The 24,412-nt window shown below is 56.6% G+C and overlaps 1 protein-coding gene and 1 non-coding gene across 2 annotated transcripts; one reads left to right on the forward strand and one right to left on the reverse strand.

The window, feature by feature from the left end:
* The first annotated feature begins 1,540 nt into the window (after window positions 1-1,540).
* COLGALT1 (collagen beta(1-O)galactosyltransferase 1) lies at window positions 1,541-21,468 on the forward strand. Its single transcript, XM_043586966.1, has 12 exons — window positions 1,541-1,901; window positions 3,633-3,743; window positions 4,425-4,542; window positions 8,327-8,461; window positions 10,317-10,521; window positions 12,924-13,043; window positions 17,155-17,231; window positions 17,316-17,422; window positions 17,563-17,695; window positions 18,247-18,374; window positions 19,276-19,482; window positions 19,730-21,468. Exons 1-12 carry the CDS (start codon window positions 1,639-1,641, stop codon window positions 19,995-19,997), a joined length of 1,872 nt encoding a protein of 623 aa, XP_043442901.1. The 5' UTR covers window positions 1,541-1,638; the 3' UTR covers window positions 19,998-21,468.
* A 2,469-nt stretch (window positions 21,469-23,937) lies between these two features.
* LOC122488806 lies at window positions 23,938-24,039 on the reverse strand. The gene has a single exon (XR_006298729.1). It is a non-coding gene; the product is annotated as a U6 spliceosomal RNA (small nuclear RNA).
* Between the last annotated feature and the right edge of the window lie 373 nt (window positions 24,040-24,412).

Consider the following 24,412-nt stretch of genomic DNA (forward strand, 5'->3'; position numbering starts at 1 on the left):
AAGCACTGATTGACTTCCCTCTGCCTGCCAGAGAAGCCATCTGTGTCCTGGCAGTTGACCGCTTCATTGTATCACAAGCCTTACAGCTGCTTCCGGAGCAGGTTCCGGAGGGATTTCCCCAGGGTCCTTCTGGGTTCAGCTTTCAGAGGGGGAGATGCAGACTCCCCGTGGAGATGGTTCCGCCTCTTTCCGCCCTGGCGTTTTCAGCCTCCCCAAAGAGAGTTTCTTCACTTTTCCTGACTTTACCCTTCAGCTCCAACTTCTGAGATATAACATTTGTGCTTCTGCAGCCTTGTACAGCTGTTGTTGTAGTTTTTAAACCCAGGATGTGATGTTAATCCTGCAAAACTGGAGAAACAAGAATTTGCCATCCAGTCCTCCTGGAGAAAATCGCTCTTTGTCTTTGGTCCGAAAACCTTCTAGTCTTTTCTCAGTGTATCGGGGTATGGGATACATCTTGTCACTCTGTTTTTCTAACTTAATATGAATGCTCTGGCCAGGTTCATAGAGTGCAGAATTGTTTTTGCCATTTTATTACAGAAAGTCTCTAACGTACCCCTAAAGCAGAGCCCCAAGTGTGCCCCTACTCGGATTCAGCAGTGACCGGTGTGGCCAGACCCCCTTCCTCCACTCCCTTAGTCAAGCATGTAACCAGTACATTTTAGGTTGCGCTTCCAAAACATTCAGCTAAAAACTGAACTTGCACAGATGATTATTGTAGAAAAAACTGGAGAACAGAAGAAAGGAGAGAAATGAATTTGGAAGAAGCGGATGGATAAGGAGAAGGGCATCAGGAGGGGGAAGGGCAAATATCACGTGACTCGGTTAGCCGCGCGCCGGGAGCCGTGAGGCTTTTTGGGTCAAGCCCACCGCCCTGTCTTACTTAAATTCAAGCCCTACAGTCCCCTGAGCACAAGGACACACTACAGTGCCCCGAATTTCACTTAACAATATTGAATCTCCTCCTTCCGACCACCATACTAATAAATGTACACCTGAGCATCCTTCTTAAAACTTAGTTTTTAAGAATGGCCGAGAAACAAGCAATCGTAAAGTACATTGATAAGAGTCCTGGGAAACAATTCCCTGATAGCATTTCTCTGGAAACTCCCACCCTGCCCCCAGATCGCGTGCTCAGCATTTTCAAGTATCTGGCTCCAGCAGCCGCCAGCCTTGAGGCGTCGGGAAGACCCTATATAGTACAGACGGACAACCTGAGGCTCACACTGGGAGCCCACGGTGGGGGCTGAATTTGAAGCCAGGTCTGCAGGACGCCAGGGACCACGCGCGCTTCACACCCAACAGCCCTAGACGACGTCCCCCGTGAAACCTGGTCCTAACTAGCCAGCTCCGCCTGGAGGCACATCAGGCGGGGGCAGGTGTCGGGAGGCAGGGCTTGTTCTGAGCTCCGGCACCTTGAAGGCACCAGAGTCACGTCAGATTGGAAGGCTCCGGGCTCTCTGTGCCTTTAAGGCCGTCCTGAGGGCGGGGCCTGGGAAACGGGCCCAGACGGCTGATTCACTCCAGGCGCTCCTCCCCTTTAAGGCGCGCGGCAGGGCGGGGCCCCCCACTGGCCTCTTCAAGGCGCGGTCCGCGTCCGCCGGCAGAAAAAACGGCTTAAAGGCGACGCGTGGCGCGATGGCGGCGGCCCCACGCGCGTGCAGGCGGGGCTGGCGGCCGCGCCCGGTGCTGCTGCTGCTGCTGCTGCTGGCGCTGCCGCCCCCGGGGGGCCCGCCGGGCGCCGCCGCCTACTTCCCCGAGGAGCGCTGGAGCCCGGAGTCGCCGCTGCAGGCGCCGCGAGTCCTCGTCGCGCTGCTGGCGCGCAACGCGGCCCACGCGCTGCCCGCCACGCTGGGCGCGCTCGAGCGGCTGCGGCACCCGCGGGAGCGCACGGCGCTGTGGTGAGCTCGGCCCCCGCCCGGCCTGCTTGCCCCCATTCGGGCGGCTCCACGCCACGCGCTGCCTGCTGCCCCGGCACCGGGCGGGGCGGCCTGGACCGGACCCACGCGTGGCCCCCGCTGGCTTCCCTCTTCGGGGCGGGCCGGGCGCGCGGGCCCTTTGCTTTTGCCGTCCCGCCCCTCCCCCTGTCCCTTCCCCGCCGCATTAGGACTGACCGACCGCGCTCTGCAGATCCGGGACCCCTCGCGCCCAGCCCAGGGCTGGGCCGCTCTGCCTGGGACTAACCCTCAAACCCGCTTCGGAGCACCCACAGCCCCAAAGAAGGGGAACCCGGGGTCCCCGCGGCCCACACGGCACTTCCGCTAACAGAAACACCTTTCGGCTCCTGCTACCTTGGATCCCGAACCCAGCCGGAGTCAGATTCCCTGCCCTCTAACCAGCGTGGGTGGGTGGGTTACCGGACCCTAGTGGCCAAAGGGGGAAGTGGCTCTTTCGTGGCAGGGGAATGGGGCCGAGTTCTGCCTGACTGGTGACTTCCCGCCTCCTGCCTCAGTTTCCTCATCTGGAAAATGGGGGGCCTTAATGTCACTGCGGTTGGGTCCGTCTCAGAAAATTAACCAGTTAATGCCTGTGAAGCCCTTGTGCCTGGCGTCTCTGATTTGGTGCCCGACGGGCCAGAGCTGGGACTAGTACTCTTACCCTTATGTTGTCATTACTAATCATCACTGCTGTTGTTGGCGACTTCATAACAATTTTTTTTTGGTGGGGGGATAGCTCTCATCTTTATGGTTAACCTGAACTCTTAATTTTTTTTTTTAAGTTTATTTATTTTTGAGACAGAGACAGAGCATGAACGGGGGAGGGTCAGAGAGAGAGGGAGACACAGAATCGGAAGCAGGCTCCAGGCTCTGAGCCATCAGCCTAGAGCCCGACGCGGGGCTCGAACCCACGGACCGCGAGATCGTGACCTGAGCTGAAGTCGGACGCTTAACCGACTGAGCCACCCAGGCGCCCCAAACCTGAACTCTTAAATGGCTCTCACTCCTCCACCCCAGATTGCGTAGCCTGGATAATCCAAGAAATGTTTGTTGAATTAATAAGTAACCACAGCCCACTATAAGGTGGTGTTGCTCATAAGAGACAATTGAGGAAGGGGGGGTGAGCGTATGTGATATACTGGCTACATTTTAAAATTAAATTGCACAGGGGCGCCTGGGTGGCTCAGTCAGTTAAGTCTCCGGCTCTTGATTTTGGCTCTAGTCATGATCTCATGGGTTCCCATGGGTTCGTGGGTTCGAGTCCCCCCTCTGGCTCTGTGCTGACAGTGGAGCCTGCTTGGGGCTCTCTCTTTCCCTCTCTCTCTCTCTCTCTCTCTCTCTCTCACAAAATAAATGAATAAACTTTGAAAACATGGTAAAACTAAATTGTACCTATTTAGTACTTGGGGTGGTTATAAGATCCTAGATGCTCAATTGTACTAACAACGTCTGATGTGTTTTTCCAGAATGAGTTCGTTTGATCCCCTCTGCAGCCCAGGGAAGTGGGTCCAGTCCTCCCTCACCTGTATTTCAGATGAGGAAACAGGCAGCGAGGCGGGGAAGCATCTTGCCCAGGGCTATAAGTTAGTGGGAGGCTGGCTTGGGGTCCGGAGTCTGTTGTTGCCCTGCTGCCCCGGTGGTCTGCCCTGCCTCACTGTCCCCGGCCTCACGCTGCCTGTCCTGCTCTGCCCGCAGGGTGGCCACGGACCACAACTCAGACAATACGTCGGCTGTGCTGCGCGAATGGCTGGTGGCTGTGAAGAGTTGGTACCACTCTGTGGAGTGGCGGCCGGCGGAGGAGCCCAGGTGAGCTTCGGCTTCTGCCCGGATGCCCGCTCCCCCCCCACCCCGACGCCCCAACAACCGGACTGCGCTGCGCCCTCATTCACACACCTTTCCTGATTCCCATTGTCCCAGCTCTGCAGCCTTAAGGGCTGGCCTTGACTGCTCTGATCCGCCTTCAGCTTCAATGGGCCGTAATCCTCCAGCTGGACCTTTGCCCCAGAAATCCTCTTCCCCGCAGTTCCCTTGGGCCCTTGTCCTCCTGGTGGTGGGGACACCTACTGCTTTGTCCCCAGTGTCCCTCTGTGCCCTGGCACGAGCTCTACTGCTTAGCTTCCCCATGATCCCCTGGGCAGTGCTGACCCCTGGTTTCTTTAATCCTTTCAGGTTTTTTTCCTTAACCCGTCTGCTGCCCAGACCAGATTCCGAGTCTGGGAGGACAGGCTGCAAGTTTGCTTCTGCGGCTCCTCTTACCCTCAGGAATGACCCTGCAAGGCATAGAGGCCCCCCCGACCCCCATCTCCAGAGCTTTCTTCCTCCTCTGCAGCTGGCCCTGGGCTCCCTCCCCCAGTTTTCTCCTCTTGCTTCCCCGCAGCCTTCAGATCCAGCCCACACATCCCCTCCTCCAGGAAGCCCTCTCTGACCACTGCCCCCCGGGTTGCGATGGTGCCCCACGCTTCCCACAGCACAGCTGCCTCTCTGCAGGTCCTACCCGGACGAGGAGGGCCCCAAACACTGGTCCGACTCACGCTACGAGCACGTTATGAAGTTGCGCCAGGCAGCCCTGAAATCTGCCCGGGACATGTGGGCCGATTACATCCTGGTGAGTTTCTCGGCCAGCTGCCCCCAGATGGCGGGGGAGATCTGGGTGGCCGAGGGAGGCCGGAGCAGTGGGCTGTAGAGACCAACTTTAACCCCCCCCCCCCGCCCCGTTTACGGAGGGAAACAGGCTCTGAGGGGGAGTGAGTTGTCAGAGGGGACACAGCTGGGTAGCAGAGTTGCTGGGATTCAGTCCAGGGCCCCCTGGGCTCTTAGTCATCAGGTTGTGTTCCTAACCGTCCCCTGTGGTTGGACCCTTGGGCCATCTCCTTTTTTTTTTTTTTAATTTTTTTTTTCAACGTTTATTTATTTTGGGGACAGAGAGAGACAGAGCACGAACGGGGGAGGGGCAGAGAGAGAGGGAGACACAGAATCGGAAACAGGCTCCAGGCTCCGAGCCATCGGCCCAGAGCCTGACGCGGGGCTCGAACTCACGGACCGCGAGATCGTGACCTGAGCTGAAGTCGGAGGCTTAACCGACTGCGCCACCCAGGCGCCCCTGGGCCATCTCCTTTTTATTGCCCCTCCTGCACGCCCGACGATAACATCCTCTGGGCGAATTCCGAGAAGCTAGAGGATGGGGTGGGGGGCTGGGGGGCACTGGCGATGGGGCCTGACTTTCACTTCCTTCTGGGCCGGCCATTGCCTCTGGAGGGAGGGACGGTTCAGGCGCAAGTGCAGTAATGTTAAGGTATCTCCCCACAGGCCTGCGAGCCCCGTCAGCCCATCCCCTTGATCTGGACGTGATCTCCCCCCTGGTGCGGGTGGGGGTGGGCGGCACTGAAGGCTGGGCCTGGCGCCCCATGGAGGCTGAGTGCACCCATGCCAGCCTGACGTACCTGTGGTTGGTCTCCATCTACACGCCGGGCCCTGAGCTGCGGTCTGCACCTTCCTTATTTACTTAGTGGGCAGACGTCTGTGAGCCTCTCCCCTGCCCTCCATCCGCGAGCCGGACCCCGAGGACACGGTGAGGGTCAGCACGGGCTGCACCCTGCCTTCCTAGCGTCCCCGGAAAGGTGGACGGGACCAGAAAACGAAACTGAGTGAGGACATACCGAAAGGCAGCCAGTGCTGCTATCGTACAAAGGCAGCTGGTGGCGGATCGGTGTCCTGGGGCTACGGTGATAAAGTAGCCCGCACTGGCGGGGGGGGGGGCTTAAAATGATGGAAGTTTATTGTCACGCGGTTCTGGAGACCAGAAGTCTGAAGTCAAGGTGTCCACGGGGCTCTGCTCCCTCTGAAGGCTCTAGGGGAGGGTCCTTCCTCACTTCTTCCAGCTTCTGGGGGCTCCGCATGTTCCTTGGCTTGTGGCCACATCGCTCTGTTGCCTGCCTCTGGGGTCACACGGACTCCTCTCTCTGTCTCTTCTTATCAGGTCGTTAGTCATTGAATTTAGAGCCCACCCTACTCCAGTCTGACCCCCTCTTAACCTACATCTTAGTTACATGTGCAAAGACCCTATTAAGATCACAGTCACAGGTTACCAGGGGTCAGAATTTCAACATATCGTTTTCTGGGGGCCCCCGTTCAGTCCACAACAGATGGCATGATCAGGGTGTTGTGATGAGTGAGCAGGGTTGGGGGCCTCCCTTAGGAGGGGACCCTAGCAGTGGATCCGAAGGAAGAAGGAAGCCAGCCTCTGAGGGGGACACTGGGGGACAGTGTCTGGGGCAGAGGGAACAGAGTAGGGCACAACCGTGGGGCATACAGGGACTGGCAAGGAGGCCGGTGTGGCTGGAGGGGTGATGGAGGCGGTCCTGGAGTGGTGGGTGGGGGCCAGACTATGCGGACCAAGGGAGAGATTTCGTTTTTACTTTGAGGGTAATGGGGAGCCATGGAGGGTATGTGAGCGCAGGAGAGCTGTGTTCTGATTTATGATTTTCAGAAGCCCCATGGCTTCCCCCATGGGGAAGCAGGGTCTGTTGGGGCAGGAATGGGGTTAGCAGGGGTGACCATGTGCTGGGTGGAGTCTCGGAACCAGTGAGGTGCAGAGAGGAGACTGGACCCTCCTGGAACCATCTAGCACAGAGCCACCTTGTTTGCTTCCCCAGGTTCGAGGCTGGCTGGCTTGCACTTCTCTCCCTCAGCAAACTTAGGCGGAACTCAGTGTGTTAGTTTAAAACTAAAAAAACAAAAACAAAAACAAAAGCTCAAAGCAGCTTTTGGCATACCAGTGTCTTTCTGTGACTGGGGTCTTTGGAAATCCATACTGGGATGTGGACCCCTTTGTCCGGTGTTTTAAAATTGTTACAAAAAGGATCTCTCTAAAAAAAGAAAGGAAGGAAGGAAGGAAGGAAGGAAAGAAAAGAAAGAAAAAGGGGAAGAAAAGGACCCTCTTTTTTCCTCCTTTTGCAAGCGATATAGGTGTTACTGGTGTGAAAATACACAAGAAAAAAATAAGAAACTTAGGAAAGAAAAAAAAACAACAAGCAAACCTTATAATCTTACCTCCCAGGGAGACTCACTTTCTGGCTGCTTTTCTGTGTTTTCTAATTGAGGTGCAATTTACATAACATAAAATTAACTGTTTTAAAGCGGACAACTCAGCGGCATTTAGTACATTCATTATGTTGTGCAACCACAACCTCTGTCTAGTTCCAGAACATTCCCAGCACCCCAGAGGGAGACCCTGTCCCCATGAGCAGTCACTCCCCACTCCCCCTCCCCCAGCCCCTGGCACCCACCAGTCTGCTCTCTGTGTCTATAGATGCGCCCGTTCTGGACATTTCATGTAAATGAATCATGACACCACGTGGCCTTTTGTGTCTGGCGTCCTTCACCGTGTACCATGTTCTCAAGGCCCATCCATGTGGTAGCGTGTGCCAGAACTCTAGTCCTTTTTGTGGCTGAGTCATGTTCCTTGAACGGATGGACCACGTTTTGTTCATCCCTTCTGCCATCGATGGACACTTGGGTCATTTCCGCCGTTTGGCTGCTGTGGCCAGTACCACAGGGAACCTGGGTGTGCAAATGTCTCATCCCTGTTTCCGGTTGTCCTGGAGCACGCCTCGGAGTGTGGAATCGCATCGTGACCTGCGTATCCCCGGTGGACAGGACCACCCTTACCCGATCGTTTACTGCAGCGCGATTCCCAGCCGTCTTGGCTCACTCCGCGGTGGGACTCGGCCCGAACCCCCCTGGCTGGTTCGCCACCACCAGACTCTTGGGTCGTCCCTGGGTTGTGTGATAAATAACACTGTGGTGAGCATCCTGGCGTGGCCTTGCTGGAGAGTGTTGGTGACGCGTGGTTTGGGGTGGGGGGACCAGCAGGCACCCCCCCCCCCGCCACGGTGACGCCGTTCCCGGGCTGGTAGATTTCATCTGATGTTGCAACAAGGAAGTTACCATCTTTTTATCCCAACATTCGAGGCATTAAAGGAAAAAAAAAAAAGGCTTATGTGAAGGTCTGATTTTTATACGCTTTTTATCAGCATCTAATTGACGTTAGGAGAAGCGTGTGTTCCTCCCAGCCACTCCGCACAGAGGTGGCCTCTGCTCCGACTGTCCTCGTCCTCCAGCGCTGCCCGTTTTGAAAGTTTCCAGTGCTACATCTGGGACCCACTTATGTTGCTTTGTGCTGTGTGGTCTGTCCCTTCTCTTGCCGCGTAGTGTATTGTATGAGCATGACTTGGCTTGTCACTTGAGGAGCCAGGTGGCTTCCAGGGCCCCATCTGCTGCTCCGGGATCCCCAGGCGCCCCTCCCCTGTAGGACTCTGGCTGTTCAGAGCCGTGGCCCAGCCCAGGTCAGTCCCGTGACCCATGCTGATGCTGCATTGGGTGTTTTGCAGTTTGTGGATGCAGACAACCTGATCCTCAACCCTGACACACTGAGCCTCCTCATCGCCGAGAATAAGACCGTGGTGGCCCCGATGCTGGATTCGCGGGCTGCGTACTCCAACTTCTGGTGTGGGATGACTTCCCAGGTCAGGGGGTTTCTGGGGTAGGGTGTGGGCCGGGGGTGGGAGGGGTGAGCGACGGGGGCTGTGGCTAGAGTCTAACTTATCATACCACCTCATGTGAGCATCTCACAACATCATTGTGATAATCCTTAAGTAGCTCCTCTGGGGAGGGGCTGTGATTGTGCCCTCTCCTCCCCACCCTCTTCCCAGTTACTGAAGCAGAAATAGAAACACAGAGAGGAGTTGACTTGCCTAAGCTCACACAGCTAGGAAGGGGCGGTGCCAGGATAGGACTTCAGGCACCGCTTGATCTAGGTATTCAAACAGCATTCCTATCTTCCTCCATCCTTTGGGTGGCTTCATTTTCAGACTCTTGAGGCATGATCCCAGCACCGTCTGGCCAAAGTCCACTTTGGTCCCTGTCTAGTCTTCTCCTACACCCGAGCCAGTTACTGAAGCCAGGAAAATGCCAGGTTCGGATTGACCAAGCCTGGGCCACAAGTCCCACCCCAGGGTTGAGGCTGGGGTTGCAGGCAACTCCAGGGGGAGTGAAAGGGTAGGTGCTGGAGTGGGGACCATGCCAGCGGAATGGGGTTTGGTGGCTGGAGCCGGGACCCCTCTTGACTCTGCCTGTCTTTTTAATTGTTGGGTGATTCACATAACATAAAACTCAGCTTTGTTTGTTTATTTTTATTTATTTTGAGAGAGAGAGCAAACAGGGGAGGCAGAGAGAGGGAGTATCCCAAGCAGGCTCTGCACTGCCAGCATGGAGCCCGACGTGGGACTCAAACCCACAAACTGTGAGATCATGACCTGAGCCGAAATCAAGAGTCAGACGCTTAACCAACAGCTACCCAGGCGCCCCAAACTCACCATTTTAAAGTGAACAGTTTCACGGTTTCTATTTGTTAAAAATATGTCGTAGAAACCTAAATGTTACACTCTTAAGAATTACAGTTTGTAAAGGTATGATGAAGAGAGAGACCAACCTCCGACTGTTACGTCATCTTTTCTAGAAGATTCCCCCCAACTTCCTTGAAGTTGTCCAGCGTAAATCAAAGGATCACAAAGATCCAGCCCTTTCTTGACTTTCTTTTTTTTTTTTTTTTAATTTTTTTTTAACGTTTATTTATTTTTGAGACAGAGAGAGACAGAGCATGAACAGGGGAGGGGCAGAGAGAGAGGGAGACACAGAATCTGAAACAGGCTCCAGGCTCTGAGCTGTCAGCACAGAGCCCGACACGGGGCTCGAACTCACGGACCGTGAGATCATGACCTGAGCCGAAGTCGGTCGCTTAACCGACCGAGCCACCCAGGCGCCCCCCTTTCTTGACTTTCTGATTTCCTCCTTCCCTAATGTCTCCTTTCTTCTTCTTTTTTTTTTTTTCTAATTTTTTAATCTTTCTTTATTTTTGAGAGGGAGAGTGCTAGCAGGGGAGGGGCAGAGAGAGAGGAAAACAGAATCCAGCGCAGGCTCTGTGCTGTCCTTGCAAAGCCCCACGTGGGGTTCGAACTCAACGAACCGTGAGATCATGACCTGAGCTGAAGTCAAGAGTCCAGGTTGGACGCCCAAGCGACTGAGCCCCCCAGTGGCTCCCTCCTGATCTGAAGTGTGGAGCTAGGTCTGCGGGTGGACAACCGCTTCCCTTCCCTTATCTGCCACCCCCACCCCCCCACCCCGGGTGGCCGAGGTTCTGGCGGGGGGGGGGGGGGTGCAGATGAGGCCTGACCGCACCCAGAGCTTTGCACTCAGCGAATACCCACTGCGGCCAGAGGCTGGCATCTGGGTCTTGCTCTCCGAGTTGTTCCATGCCTCCCGTTGTCCCAGGCCCCCTGCCTCACCTTTAAGGACCCCCGCACTCTGCCCCTCTCCCTGCAGGGCTACTACAAACGCACACCTGCCTACATCCCCATTCGCAAGCGGGACCGTCAGGGCTGCTTTGCGGTTCCCATGGTGCACTCGACCTTCCTGATCGACCTGCGGAAGGCGGCATCCAGGAACTTGGCATTCTACCCTCCTCACCCCGACTACACCTGGTCCTTTGACGACATCATCGTCTTTGCCTTCTCCTGCAAGCAAGCAGGTGAGCCCGCAGGGAGTTGGCCATCACTGGGGCGTCCGGTTCATTGGGACAGTGCCGAGCCCACAGAAGGTTCACAGAATCAGAGCTGCAGAATGCAGGGATGGCTTCAGGTGTGGCTGTAGCCAGGTGTTAGGCGATATCCTCAGGACCTACTTATTTTCCAGCCCCAGCTTTGCTGGGGCGCTTCACTCCCCAGGTGTTTAAGATCTATTTATTGAGGGTTATTCCCATCTTGATATTCTCCTGTTGTGGTCTCCCAGTTTTCTGTAGCTGAGCATAATTGTTCCCTAACTGTACAACTAGGGGAAAAAAATTTAAAAAAATTTTTTTTTTAGCATTTATTTTTTGAGGGACAGAGAGAGGAAGCGGGAAAGGGCAGAGAGAGGGAGACGCAGAATCCAAAGCAGGCTCCGGGCTCCGAGCTGTCAGCACAGAGCCCGACGTGGGGCTTGAACCCACAAACGGGGAGATCATGACCTGAGCTGAAGTCGGACACATAACCGACTGAGCCACCAGGTGTCCCCCCCCCCCCCAAAAAAAAAAACATTTTAAAGAGAGCGAGAACACAGCCAACCATAGCTGACTTGTATTTTTAAAACCACCGTGTGGGCAGCTATGACCCATGGCCAAAGCCGGCCCACGATCTGTTTTTCTGTAGCCACGAGCTAAGAATGCCTTTGGTTCCTGGACCCAACTGCATCATGTATGTGTGTGGGGGCGCGTGTTGTCCAACAAGCAATTCTCGGACACCAGCATTGTGTCCTATCATTCAACTCCGTTCTAACACTGTCTACCCAGAGATAGCGTCAGATTCCACAGGTTGAGGGCTCGGTCCTACAAGACTGCCCCGGCCCCCGACTTCACATGCCAGCCACCAACCCACGGTCTCACCATTAATTTGCCAGAGCGGCTCACAGAATTCAGGAAACCCCTCGACTCACTAGATTACTGATTTATTATAAAAGGATAGAACTCGGGAGCGGCCATGTAGAGGAGACGCCCAGGGCCAGGTACGTGGGAAGGGGCGCCGAGCTTCCTCGTCCTCTCCACATGCACTGCTCTCCTCACATCTCCACGTGTTTACCACCCCGGAAGCTCTCTGAACCCCATCCTGTCGGGTTTCTATGGAGGCTTCCGTGACATAGACGCAGTTGATTGAATCGTTGGCTCTTGGTGATTCAGCCTCTACCTCTCTCCTCTCCCCAGAGGTCGGAGGGGTGGGACTGAAGAATCCAACCTTCTATTCATGGTTGATTCCCCTGGCACTCAGTGTGTGTGTGTGTGTGTGTGTGTGTGTGTGTTGGGGGGGTCCTCTTTAAATGCTTCTCAAAAGGCACTTCTTAACATAAGAGACACTTTTAAGCTCTCAACATTTAGGAAATTCCACGGGTTTGGGAACCGTGAGCCAGAAACTGTGAACAAAGACCAAATATATATAAGAAGTATATAGTTGGTCACCTGAATGGAAAAAAATGAAAAGAACGAGAACATTCTGTGACATCTGAAAGTCATATAAAATTCATATTTCAGGGCCTATAAATAAAGTTTCAGCGGCACGCAGCCACGCCCATCCATTTAAGCATCATTTATGGCCGCTTTCGCGTTCCAACAGCAACTGAGTCATTCAGACAGAACTGTCTGGCCCACAAGCGTAAATATTGACCATCTGGCCCTTCACAGAAAAAGTTTAACCAGTTAAAACGTAAAATCATTTTCACCGGGTTTTGTTTGTTTGTTTGTTTTTTAAGGGGAAAAAAAAAAAGATTATACAAGATACAAAGATGTAAACCACTCAGAAAAGGGCGAATGCAGACGGCTCTGATGTAACTAATGTTTTGTTCAGCTGCAGCCCCTTTCTGGGCATAAGGGTGCATCTGGTGGGGTCCACCCGCTGTTTTGCGGTTTGGTTTGTCATGGAATCCTGCGGGGACTGAGTCCGTGGCAGCGCAAGGCGCCTGTTAACAGCTCTGGAGTTTGTCATGGGCTCGCCCGGCAGCGTGAGCCCCTCCTCTGGCTCCTGGCCCCAGATGGGGAACTGAGGAGCCTCTGCTGGTTGCCAGGAGCAGCGGGACCTGTCTCAGATCCAGCCCCACCCGGGCCCATGCGGCTTCACACCATTTGCACTATTTTTTTTTTTTTAATAATTCGTTTTAACGTTTATTTATTTTTGAGAGAGAGAGAGACAGAGCGCGAGCAGGGGAGGGGCAGAGAAAGACGGAGGGAGGCACAGCATCCGAAGCGAAGCAGGCTTCAAGCTCTGAGCTCTCAGCACAGAGCCTGACGCGGGACTCGAACCCACGGACCGTGAGATCACGACCTAAGCCGAAGTCAGACGCTCAACCGGCTGAGCCACCCCGGAGCCCCGCCGTTTGCACTTCTGATTGTTGTTTTCTCGGCCCCAGAGGTCCAGATGTACGTCTGCAACAAGGAGGTATATGGCTTCCTGCCAGTGCCGCTGCGGGCGCACAGCAGCCTCCAGGATGAGGCCGAGAGCTTCATGCACGTGCAGCTGGAGGTCATGGGTGAGTCCACCCGCGCCCAAGTCACCTCCCTTTCTCCGCCACCTCGCACCCATCCCCCGACGCGAGCGTCTGCCACGCGCCAGTCCCTTGGCTGGGGGCAGGGGGTACCCAGCACGAACAGCTTGGGCAGGTAGCTGTGCGCAGCCTCCCGAGAGCGGTCGGGGTGGGCTTCCCGGAAGAGGTGGCATTGAGATGCAGGGTGGACGGGAGTTAGCCAGGAAGATTGCAGCCGGAGGATCAGCCCTCGCAAAGGCCAGGAGGCTGGAGGGGACGTGAGCCCAACGAACAGCCAAGGTTGACGGGGCAGAAATCGAGGTGGTGAGCTGGGCAGAGCTGGCAGGCGGGGCCGGGGCAGTGGCCTCAGACACCAAGCTGAGGAACAGGCCTTTTTCCCCGGTGGCAGGCGGGAGCCATGGAGGGTGTGGGAGCCCAGGGGCAGCAGCTTTTCACTGATAGACCTTCATGTGCATGGTAGTGTCTGGGACACTGTCATCTTGAGCCGTTTCCTCATCTGTACCCCTGCCAACCCCCAGATCCACCATTCTTTGTCTTGTATTTCTCTTACATGAATGCTTTTATTTTCCCCACTTGAATAGATTTATTTTAAAAAGGCATTTGTATCATAGTTGCAAGCTCACGTCTTTCTAATATATATGTACGTATACACATCAATCCATAAACTGTTAAGCCAGCCGTCCCTCCTGTGGGCCCCTGAGGTGGGACAGGCACGCAGGGCTGAGCTGCCCTCGTGGTGGTTTGAGCAGCTGGGGGATCTCCGGAGCAGCCAGCAGTGAGACACTGTCCACCTCCACGGGGGCCTCGCCCTGTGCTGGCCACACACTCCCCCAAGACGGCCTCTGAGGCGGCATGGCCACTCCTCCCACCGCACAGACAGGGAGGAGCCCAGCTCTGGGGCTCCTTTCCCACTCTGCCCATGCTCTAGAAAGTTCTGTCTGTGGCACCCCCTGGTGGCTGAAGGTGGAATGGCACCCTGCCTTCTGGGGCAACTTCTGGGTATTTGGAGGTGACATCTGGAGGCTGCAAAGTGACCAGGCTGAAGACCACCACCCCCACCCCACATAACATCTGAGCATCTGGGACGGATGCCCACACCCGGCCCAGCCAACCCCACCAGACTGCAGTCACAGGAGGTAGATCTCTGCTTGTCACCAACTCCCACTGGCGACTAGATCCTGAGAAATCTCTCCGAGGCTTCCGTAGTTTTCCTAGTTTAAAGTTTCACAAACATTTCCAGTGTTACCTCCGGTCAGGAAACCATTCGTGCCGCTGTTAGAAACCGAAAATGACAGAGGGGCGAATATTTCCCCGTTTCTCAGGGGCCAGAGCAAAGCATATGGAACGACAGGAAGGAGGGGCTGGAGGTTTCAGGTGTTGGTGCAAATCCTTCCTTCTGGTCTGAGTGAAAACCACGTGTCCACGCGTGGGCGCTTGGACTCAGGCTGTGCGTGTGATTTTTTTCCCACGCATTCAAGTCTGTCTTACGGCGAAGCTTCAGACTCGCAGAAAAGCTCCGTGAGGTCCCTGAGTATGGGGAACCCGGAGACTTGCTTCCTTTCCCCACCGCCCCGCCCCCGCCCCCGGACTATGTGGCATCTCTCCCTGTCGGCCCCGTAAACCTTGCTCGATATAAGTCCTGTCCGTCGAGCTTTAGCCACACGGCGGCGATGGGCGTTGTGTGTGTGCGGGTGATGATCGCTTTTGTATCCTGTCACCGGCCACAGCCCGGGCCCTGGCCTTCCCCTGGCCCTCCCACCGCCCCTGTTTCCTCAGCGGATGGGTTTGGGCTGCCTGGTGCTTCTGGAAGTGGAATCGCCCCGCATGCCTCTCTCGAGTACCAGGTCGTCCGCCCAGCGTCCCGCCGGTGTTGCCATGGCTGCTGGATGCAGCTGAGGCTCGTCCCCTGCCTTGCTGCCTAGTGTTACTAGTTCTCTTACTTCTTAGACCAGTTGCAGAGTCCGTGGGTCCCTGAGACCACACTCGGGTCTGATAATTCGCTAGAAGGACTCAGGGCTCACCGGAAGCTGTTACACTCACAGTTATGGTTTATTACGAGTGAAAGGACACAGATTACAGTCAGCAGAGGGAAGGGGTGTCTGGGGTGGTATCCAGGAGCGTTCCATGCATGGAACTTCCAGTCGTCCCCTCTCTGTGGGGTCGTGTGGACAGCTTGTACTTTTCCCAGCACCAAAGTGTGAACAACACGCATGGTGTACTGCCAGCCACGGGTGCTCCCCTGAGCCTCGGTGTCCAGGGTTTTTATTGGACTCACAGCGACCTGGCTGACTGCCACATGGGTGACCTCCACGTCTAGTCCTCGCAGAGGGCGAGCTGATTCCACATGGCGCAAGATCCTACATCACACTGTTGGCATAGACCACCCGGTGTGGCCCAAGACCCCAGGCAAACAAAGATAGTCCTGCCAGGCAGGATGTTCGGAGGGCTTCCATCTCCCAGGAGCTGGGGACAAAGGCCAGACCTCTCTTTGGGCAAGTTCGATTATTCACCCCATGATGGGTCTGAAGGTGTTAGATTTTTATAACGACTGTGATGTGACTTTCTGGAAAGGCTGCATGGCTTTGCTCCTTCTGGATGCCCGATGTGCTCCATTCCCAGAACAGGCAATAAAGAGGAGATCCTCACTCCCCACAGGCAGGCCAGGAGAGCCTGGGCCCCAGGGGAGAGAAGGGAAAGGCACCTGGAGTTTGCACCCGGGTGCTCAGACCCCAACATCTTGCCCTTGGTCTCCGGCTCCCCCAAAGAGGGCAGGGGGTGGTCAGAGCTGTGTAGGGCCCCCAGCAGGCAAAAAAAAAAAAAACAAAAAAAAAACCCAGGATGTGGTGTCCCTGGGGGGCCCATGTTGGCTTTGGGCCTCGCCCAGGTCTGTCCCAGACAGAGGGGCCTGTGTCTGTCCCTCAGGCTCACATAGGGCCTGTATTCTTGACGGCTGCAGATGCCACACTGCCCGTGAGGCTGGGCTCCTCTGGGCCAGCCCAGTGGGCGTGCAGGAGCCTCCCCAACCCCCCGTCCACCCGCGGATCTGATCCTTCTGAGGGAAACCACCAGGGGTGTGCCAAGACAGGGCCCCAGGGACGTGGTCTGAGCGTCGTTCACTGCAGCTGACAGGGGAGTGGTCATGGCCACTCTGAAGTCCTTGGCATAGCTTGGCTTGTAGGCGCTCCAGTCACACGGTCACCGTCCCCCTGCACGTTTCCTGTGGTCCTCTGCGCGTGCGTCTGTAACCAAAGTTCCCATGTTTCTAAGGATCCCAGTCACCATTTTAACTTGACTATGTCTTTAAAACCTTACCTCCAAATAAGGTCACATTCCGAGGTACGGGGGGTAAAGATGCCAACATACTGGGGAGGACACAGTTCAACCCATAATATGTGTCGTTTCGTGGCATCTTTTCCTGAAACCTCTGGGAGGAGGAGGTTTTTAAAATCGGATCCCATTTTAAAGAATTTTTTGTTAGTGGTTTTTATTTATTAGAGTCCCATTTTATAGATGAGGAAAGCCAAGGCCCAGGCAGGTCAACGTCACACGGCTTGCCATCATTCCTGTGCTCGTTCTACGAGTAATTATTGAGTGCCTGCTGCGTACCAAGCGTTGGGCACTGGGGACTCAGCGTGAGTGGACAGACCTGGTGTCTGTTCTGTGGGGCACACGGGATACAGGAAACCAGAGAGGTAGGACTGCAGGATTGGGGTTCGATGGCAGAAGCCCAGGTGTTGTGGGAGCCAGGAGGAGGTGCCCCGCTCCAACTCAAGAGGCCGTCTTAGAACTCAGGGGATGGAGCGGGGGAAGGAAAGGGGTTTCAGGCAGAAGCCCAGCGTGTGCAAAGGTCCTGAAGTAGGAAGGGGGTGCATTTGGGGCAGTGCTGACAGCCCGAGTGAGTAGGGGTGGGGAAAGAGACTAGCACCAGAGTTGTGAGTGGAGCCGGCTCAGGCACAGCCTCCAGTGCCAGGCTAAGGAGTTTGGGGTGAAGGGGGGGGGGGGGCGGTGGTCACACAGGGGCTGGGATAGGTTGTTAGGAGGCCAGGCCCCTCCCTGAGGGACCCCACTGACCCCGTGGCCTCGCTCCTCCCCACAGTGAAGCACCCACCGGCGGAGCCCTCCAGGTTCATCTCCGTGCCCACCGGGACGCCTGACAAGATGGGCTTTGACGAGGTGAGCCAGGCCTTCCTTCCCCGGGGGCGGGGGTGGGGGCAGGGGCCCGGCCTGGAGTCTCCCACTGAAGCTCCGGGCCCGCAGGTCTTCATGATCAACCTGAAGCGACGGCAGGACCGGCGGGACCGCATGCTGCGGGCGCTGCGGGCGCAGGAGATCGAGTGCCGGCTGGTGGAGGCCGTGGACGGCAAGTGAGTCCCACCCCGGGGGGGGGTCCACACGCACGGGTGTAGACAGCTCCCTGGCGGGTGCGGACGGTGGGAGGGGGCGGGCTGACGGCGGGATGGCAGGCCGAGCGGGGCTTCCTCTGACCCCTGCTCCCTGCCTCCAGAGCCATGAACACCAGCCAGGTGGAGGCGCTGGGCATCCAGATGCTGCCCGGCTACCGGGACCCCTACCACGGGCGGCCCCTCACCAAGGGCGAGCTGGGCTGCTTCCTCAGCCACTATAACATCTGGAAGGAGGTAGGCCTCGCAGGGGAGGGTGGGCTGTCCTCGGGTCCTCAGACTTCTGGCCCCTCCGGGAGGGGATCGCTGGCGCCCCCTGCAGGCTTCCGGAACTTCAGCGGGACATAGGACCTCTCTCCGGTGACTGCTTCACCGGGCCGCCGTGCCCTGAACTCTGGGTGGGGCAGCTGTTGTCCCTCCTTTGTGCAGAGGGGAAAACAGACTAGGGAGGGAGGGGGAGCCCGGCTCCCACAGAAGGTGGGGTCTGAGACCCAGGGCCCCCAGTTGAGGCCTCTTCCCACCCACCTGCTGTCAAATGTCTCCGGAGCCTGGTCTCTGTGCTCAACATTTACAATTAGAAATGACGGCCACAGGGACATTAACCAACGCCAGCCCCGTGCCAGGGGCTCGGCAGCCACCCTCAAAGGGAGGGAGGTCAATCCAAAAGACGGTGAGGAAGGTGCCTGTTTGCTTCTCTCCGGCTGCCCCAGGGCCTTTAAGCAGAGCCGACTTCAGGGTCGGGTCTGGCCTTGGTCTTTGTGTGACGTGGGCAGGGCGTCCTCCCTCAGGTGGTGGACCGCGGGCTGCGGAAGTCGCTTGTGTTCGAGGACGACCTGCGCTTTGAGATCTTCTTCAAGAGACGCCTGCTGAACCTCATGCGGGACGTGGAACGGGAGGGTCTGGACTGGGACCTCATGTGAGTCGGGGGGTGGGGGCAGGATTGGTGGCGTGGTCCGGGGCCCAGTTTGGGGTGGGGTGGAGCTGGAGCCTGGAGCTCAGAAGGGTGGCCTAGAGCCTGTAGGTCTGATGGCCTTTGCAAGTTAACAGGCTGAGCCAACTCTTGGGGGTATAGCAGAAGAGGCCCGCGCTCCCCGGATCTGAGAGCAGCCGGGGCTTGGGGCGTGGCCTGGGGTGGGTGTGGTCAGGGCTTGGGAGTGTTCCCAGAAGCTGGGGGCCTGGCGGACTGTGGGGGCATAGCCGGGGAGCCTGGGTCTTGGACCAGCTCGAGGTGGGGTGTGGCCAGCCTATTTCTGGAACAGTCCTTTGGAATCTCCTCTAGGTCAGTTGGATCCTCCTCCCTGCCTCTGTCCTTTCTTCTCTCTCTCTCTCTCTCTCTCTCTCTCTCGCTGTCCTGCTGGATGCAGGGCCCTGATGCAGGCTCTAGGCCCCAGACTGTGGACCATGTTTGTAACAGGAGCAGCAGCCGTACCCCTTCGTCCCTGACCCCTCACCACATTCCCGCGCCTTGCCCAGCTGCCCCACAGCCTTGTGAAGTCAGAGCAGCTTCCCTCCCGGCCCCACTCCTTCCCGTGGTTCAGCCTCAGCGAGGGTCCAGGACATCCTTCCCTTCCCAGCTCCAGATCCTCCCGTGGCTCCCCAGTGCCCTTGGAAAAACCCAGTCTCCTCCCTGCATACCCTAGCCCCTGGGGTCCTCCCTGGCCCAGCCACTCCGGCCTCCCCATCGCTCCCCAAACACACCACGCCTGCCGCCACCCCGGGGCCTGACGGAGGCTCGCTAGGTCTCTGATTTGCTCGCTGGGCGTCCTCCGGCGGGCGGGAAGGAGGGGGGGTGACAGGGCCCTAACTCTGCACCCCAGCTACGTGGGCCGGAAGAGGATGCAGGTGGAGAGGCCGGAGAAGGCTGTGCCCCGTGTGAGGAACCTGGTGGAGGCCGATTACTCCTACTGGACGCTGGCCTACGTGATCTCCCTGCAAGGCGCCCGCAAGCTGCTGGCGGCCCAGCCGCTCTCCAAGATGCTGCCTGTCGACGAGTTCCTGCCCGTCATGTTTGACAAGCACCCAGTGTGAGAGGGGGTTGCGGCGGGCACGCGGGCCGGGCTCTTGCCGTGGGTCTGTCCTGGGTGGGCTCTTGCCGTGTGTCTGTCCCAAGGGTGTCTTTTCCTCTGCCTGCTTCTTCCCCCCATGCTACCCCCACCCTCCGGCTCCACGTGATCCCCCTCCACCCCCCGCCACTGCCCTGCCCACTTCCGTCTCGGTCTGTCCCTTACTCCCAACCCACTGCTGCCTCTCCTCTCGCCGCCCCCCCCCCAGGTCTGAGTACAAGGCCCACTTCTCGCCCCGCAACCTTCGCGCCTTCTCGGTGGAGCCCCTGCTCATCTACCCCACGCACTACACAGGGGACGATGGCTACGTGAGTGACACGGAGACGTCGGTCGTGTGGAACAACGAACACGTCAAGACCGACTGGGACCGTGCCAAATCCCAGAAGATGCGCGAGCAGCAGGCACTGAGTCGCGAGGCCAAGAACTCAGACGTGCTGCAGTCCCCTCTGGACAGCGCCGCCCGAGACGAGCTCTGAGGGGCTGCGGCCGAAACACCAAAGCAGGCATCGCTGGCCCAGCCTCCTTGTGCTCCCCGGGGACAGAAGGGCCACCCCCCCCAGCCCCCTGCGGACCCCTGGCCGGCCGCAGAGGGCTCTCCACGCAAGGCGGTATCCAGCCAGCTCTCGTTCAGCAATCACGTGCACGCAGGCAGCTTTAATGGAGTGCCTACTGTATGCCGGAAACGGGGCCCGGAACCGGGGGGGATCAGATGGGAACGAGACACGTTCCTGTCTTCAGGGGCCGAACACCTGAAGTCCCCGCTGTGTCCCAGGCTTCTGTGTTAGCGGCAGTGAGCGAGGCGCAGTTTTTCCGTAGGCCAGTGATCGATTCAGTCGTCAAGGTTCTACCGACCGCCCCTCCCCCCACCGCCCCAAGAATCAGCACTAGTGATGCACAGTCATTGTTTTGATTCATTTAAGTATTTATTGAACGCCTACTGTAGGCTGGGCACCAACCATCCTAGGCTCTGGGAATATTGAGATTGACCAGCCCCTTTCGTTCATTTCTTCCAACAACACATCCGAGCACCCGCTCTGTGCCTGCCTGGTACTCGTGACACAAAGACAAGTTCTCACTGACTCAGAGCATTTATCGAGTGCCTGCTGTGTGCTGGGGATGAAGAGAAACAAGGTGCTTTTCATGCTTCGATCGGTTTCCTCCCCCCCACCCCCCACCCCATCTAAAGAGCACCTACAGGCATTAGCGATACAGTGTAACACTCGCCGGGTCGGCACCGGGTCACCTACGTGTGTGCCGGGCCACGTGCTACGTGCCGGGCCACCGAGATGCACAAGACGAGTCTTTTATCTCTTTGTGCAGCGGGCATTTATTGAATGCCTACTGTGTACCAGACCTCATGGACTCCCAGTGGGACTGGGGAATGATTGGCTGAGTTTGACCCCTGCCCACCCCTCCCCACCCCCATCACCCAAGCTTGTGCAGACAAAATCCCCCCCCCACCACCCAGGAGGGAGGGTGGCTCTTCCCTCACGGGGGGCGGCTGCGGGTCCCAGTGACCACAGGGCCACACGCAAGCTCCCCTAGACCCAGCCCCCCTGGAGGGGGCAAGGGATGAATACGGGGGCTGGGTCTCCTGTGCTCACCCCTGCTCCTGTTTTGACCCGCCCCCCTGTTGGCTCGACCTCCCCGGCCTGCATCCCACGTGTGGGTCCTGCCTGCGCAGTGGGGTTCCTGTGTTGAAGCCTTCGGTGGGGTTGTTTGTGTGTTTGGGGCCTTGCGTGGGCTCAGCTGCCCCCCCCCGGGGGTCCTGCCCGAGGCCTGGGCAGGATGTCCCCCAGCGGGGGCTGGAGGGCTTGCTGTGTCTTTGGCCTGGAATGAATGTCAGAGCCAGGACTTTGCTCTCGTAGGGACGACTGCTCACTGGGTCAGGTCCTGGATAACTTGCTTATTTTTTTATTAAATGTTCCCGGTTGGTTTTCACATAAATCTGTGTTCTTTTCTTGGTCCACTGCTCCGCTGACCACCGGCGCACAATCACGCTCCCCGCCCCCGCTGCCGGCCCGTGTGGGAGGAAGCCAGGTGCCGGAGAGAAACCCACTGGTGGAGTGAATGCGGGTGAGGGTGTAGTGAGAGCCCCATAAAACTTCCCTGGAATAGCCCGGGGACAGCTGGCCAAGTGCGCTGTGTCCTGTGGGGTCGACCGCGGGGTTGCCGCCGCCGACAGATTGAGGAGACAGGCTGCCGTGTTTTGGGGTCTCCGGGAAACTCCTAAGATGAGGATTTGAGTTGTCAGAGAGGTGACTCCAGGAAGCCCCGAGGGGGCGTGGGGACGGGAGATTAGGACGCCAGGGAGCACTTGACTCTGGGCAACCGGGGACCTCAGGAGACCGCATCAGAGCAGTCCCACCCCAGGGGCGACGGAGGTGGGGCGTTTATCCACACCCAACCGCCTTTGGATCTCCTTTGTCCAATACTTAAAGGTCCTCAAGATTCTCAAGCCCTTGGAGCACGTGGGCACCTGCCCAGGCCTTTTACAAAATAACACAGTGTGTGATCCTTGCAGAAGTAGAATGTAAACATGCGATGAGATTGCACCCAGTTTTTCAGCAATTGTCTTTTTTTTTTTTTTTAAGTGTATTATTTTGGGAGAGAGGGAGAGAACGCGGGCGAGCAGGGGAAGGGCTGAGAGAGGGAGAGAGAGAATCCCAAACAGGCCCCCGCACTGTCCGCAGCGGAGCCCGATGAAGGGCTCGATGTCACGCACTGTAAGATCACGACCGGAGCCAAAGTCGAGAGTTGGAGGCCCAACCGACTGAGCCACCCAGGTGCCCCTCGGCAATTTCCTTTTGAAATGTCACAACATACCGTGGACACTCTGATCAGTGCAGACGTCTACCAGTTCTCTTCCGGGACGTCACATACAAAGTTCCGCGATGGTGACGGACCGTGCACTCGGCCGGTCCAGCCCAAGAGCGTCCCGGCCCCACTGAGAGCGGTGTTGCAGGACGCATCTTCCTGCTGGAGCTCCTACTTCAGTTGGGTGAGTCGATACAGGTGAAAATGCTGGAAGGATGGGTGTGTGTGTTTTCTCGTGCGGCTGCCGTATTTACTCTTCTCGTTAAGTCCTGACCGTTCCCCGTGTGTTTTTTCGGAGGCGGGTGATGCGAGCGTATTAACCGATCCCCTCTCGTGGAACCTCGGAGTCACTTCTCTGGTGTTCCAGTTACTCGGGGTGTTTCTAAATCTTACTTTCAGATCCACCCAGTGGATCTCAACTGGGTGTTTTTGTTCCTCGGGGACATCTGGTGATGTCTGGGGACGTCTCTGGTGGTTACGACGGGGGGTGGGGGCTGCTACTGGCATCTGGTGGGTAGAAACCAGGGACACCACCGAATGTCCTATAATGCACAGGACGGCCCCACGAGAAAGACTGCTTTGGCCCCAAAAGTCCACAGTGCTGTGGTTGAGAATCCTGCACCATTCCATTCAGCGTCTTGGGGACAGGAATCTCTAGAAGGGTCTTTTTGTGTGTGTGTGTGTGGCATGAAGGGAAGTTTGCTTTGAAATTTCTCTGGTTAAAACATAGATTCTCAGGCTCTGCCGCCGGATTGAAAGGGTTAGAAGCTTAGAGGTGGTGCCTGGGAACCCCAATTTTATCTTGAATAAAATCTCCAGGAGAATCCTATCCTTCCTTCCGAAATATGTATATTTCCACGTTCCCACAGATAACGCGTATATATCAGAAGGTACATTCAGGGGCGCCCGGGTGGCTCAGTCGGTTAAGGTTCTGACTTCAGCTCAGGTCCTGATCTTGCGGGTTCGAGCCCTGCATTGGGCTCTCTGCTCTCAGCAGTGGAGCCCGCTTTGGATCCTCTGTCCCACCCCCCTCTCTGCCCACTCCCTGCTCTCTCTCTCTCTCAAAAATGAATAGAAATTAAAAAAAAAAAAGAAGTGAGGGGCGCCTGGGTGGCTCAGTCGATTGAGCAACCGACTTCAGCTCAGGCCACCATCTCACGGTTTGCGAGTTCGAGCCCCGTGTCGCGTTCTGTGCTGACAGCTCAGAGCCTGGAGCCTGCTTCGGAGTCTGTGTCTCCCTCTCTCTGCCCCTCCCCCACGCAGGCTCTGTCTCTGTCTCAGAAATGAATAAACATTAAGAAACATTTTTTTAAAAGAAGTTGTATTCGGAAGTCTGGAACCCGTTTCACCTGAGGACAGTCAAGATGTCAGGAGGCTCACTTCCTTCTGGAGGATTTAGGGGAGAATCCAAGTCCTTGTTTTTTCCAGCTTCTGGAATCGCGGGCGTTCCTTGGCTCACAGCCACTTCCTGTATCCCATCTCCTACTCCTTCCTCTGACCTTCTTCCGTCCCTCTTACAGGGAGCCTTGTGATTGCCTTTAGGGCCCACTTGGATAATCCAGGAGAATCTCCCACCGTCTCAAGGTCCTTAATTGCGTCTACAACGTTCCTTTTGCCATGTACGTGCATCCTTGTGCAGGGGCCGTGCTAATCTTCTCTGTATCATTCCAATTTTAGGATACGGGCTGCCACAGAGAACACTCCTTTATACCATTTGAAATAACATTCACACTTTCGGGGCAGTAGGACGTGGGTATCTTTGGTACAGGACACTATTCAGTCCTCCCACATTCCCCTGTAGCGTGCTGTAATTGCGGCTGGGTCTGTGGATGTATCATCACTTATTATGTATCAAAAATGTAGCATATCAGTCAGGATTAAGGGTGGGAAACAAATTAAGAGGTCTTTTTTTTTTTTTTAAGTCAATGATATGCTCCGTGTGGGGCTTGAACTCATGGCCCCAAGATCAAGAGTCCCGTGCTGTACTGACTGAGCCAGCCAGGCACCCTGAAAAACCAGTTGAAGTCTTAAAAAAATTTTTTTTAATGTTTATTTATTTATTTTACATTTATTT

This window comes from Prionailurus bengalensis, chromosome A2 (genome assembly GCF_016509475.1).
Source record: "Prionailurus bengalensis isolate Pbe53 chromosome A2, Fcat_Pben_1.1_paternal_pri, whole genome shotgun sequence".
In the NCBI taxonomy this organism is placed as follows: Eukaryota; Metazoa; Chordata; class Mammalia; order Carnivora; family Felidae; genus Prionailurus; species Prionailurus bengalensis.

Coding starts and splice junctions, on each gene's coding strand:
- COLGALT1 (XM_043586966.1), top strand. CDS start 1,639: ATGGCGGCGGCCCCACGCGCGTGCAGGCGGGGCTGGCGGCCGCGCCCG. Junction 3,744..4,424: donor CGGCCGGCGGAGGAGCCCAG/GTGAGCTTCGGC, acceptor GCCTCTCTGCAG/GTCCTACCCGGACGAGGAGG. Junction 8,462..10,316: donor GGTGTGGGATGACTTCCCAG/GTCAGGGGGTTT, acceptor CTCTCCCTGCAG/GGCTACTACAAACGCACACC.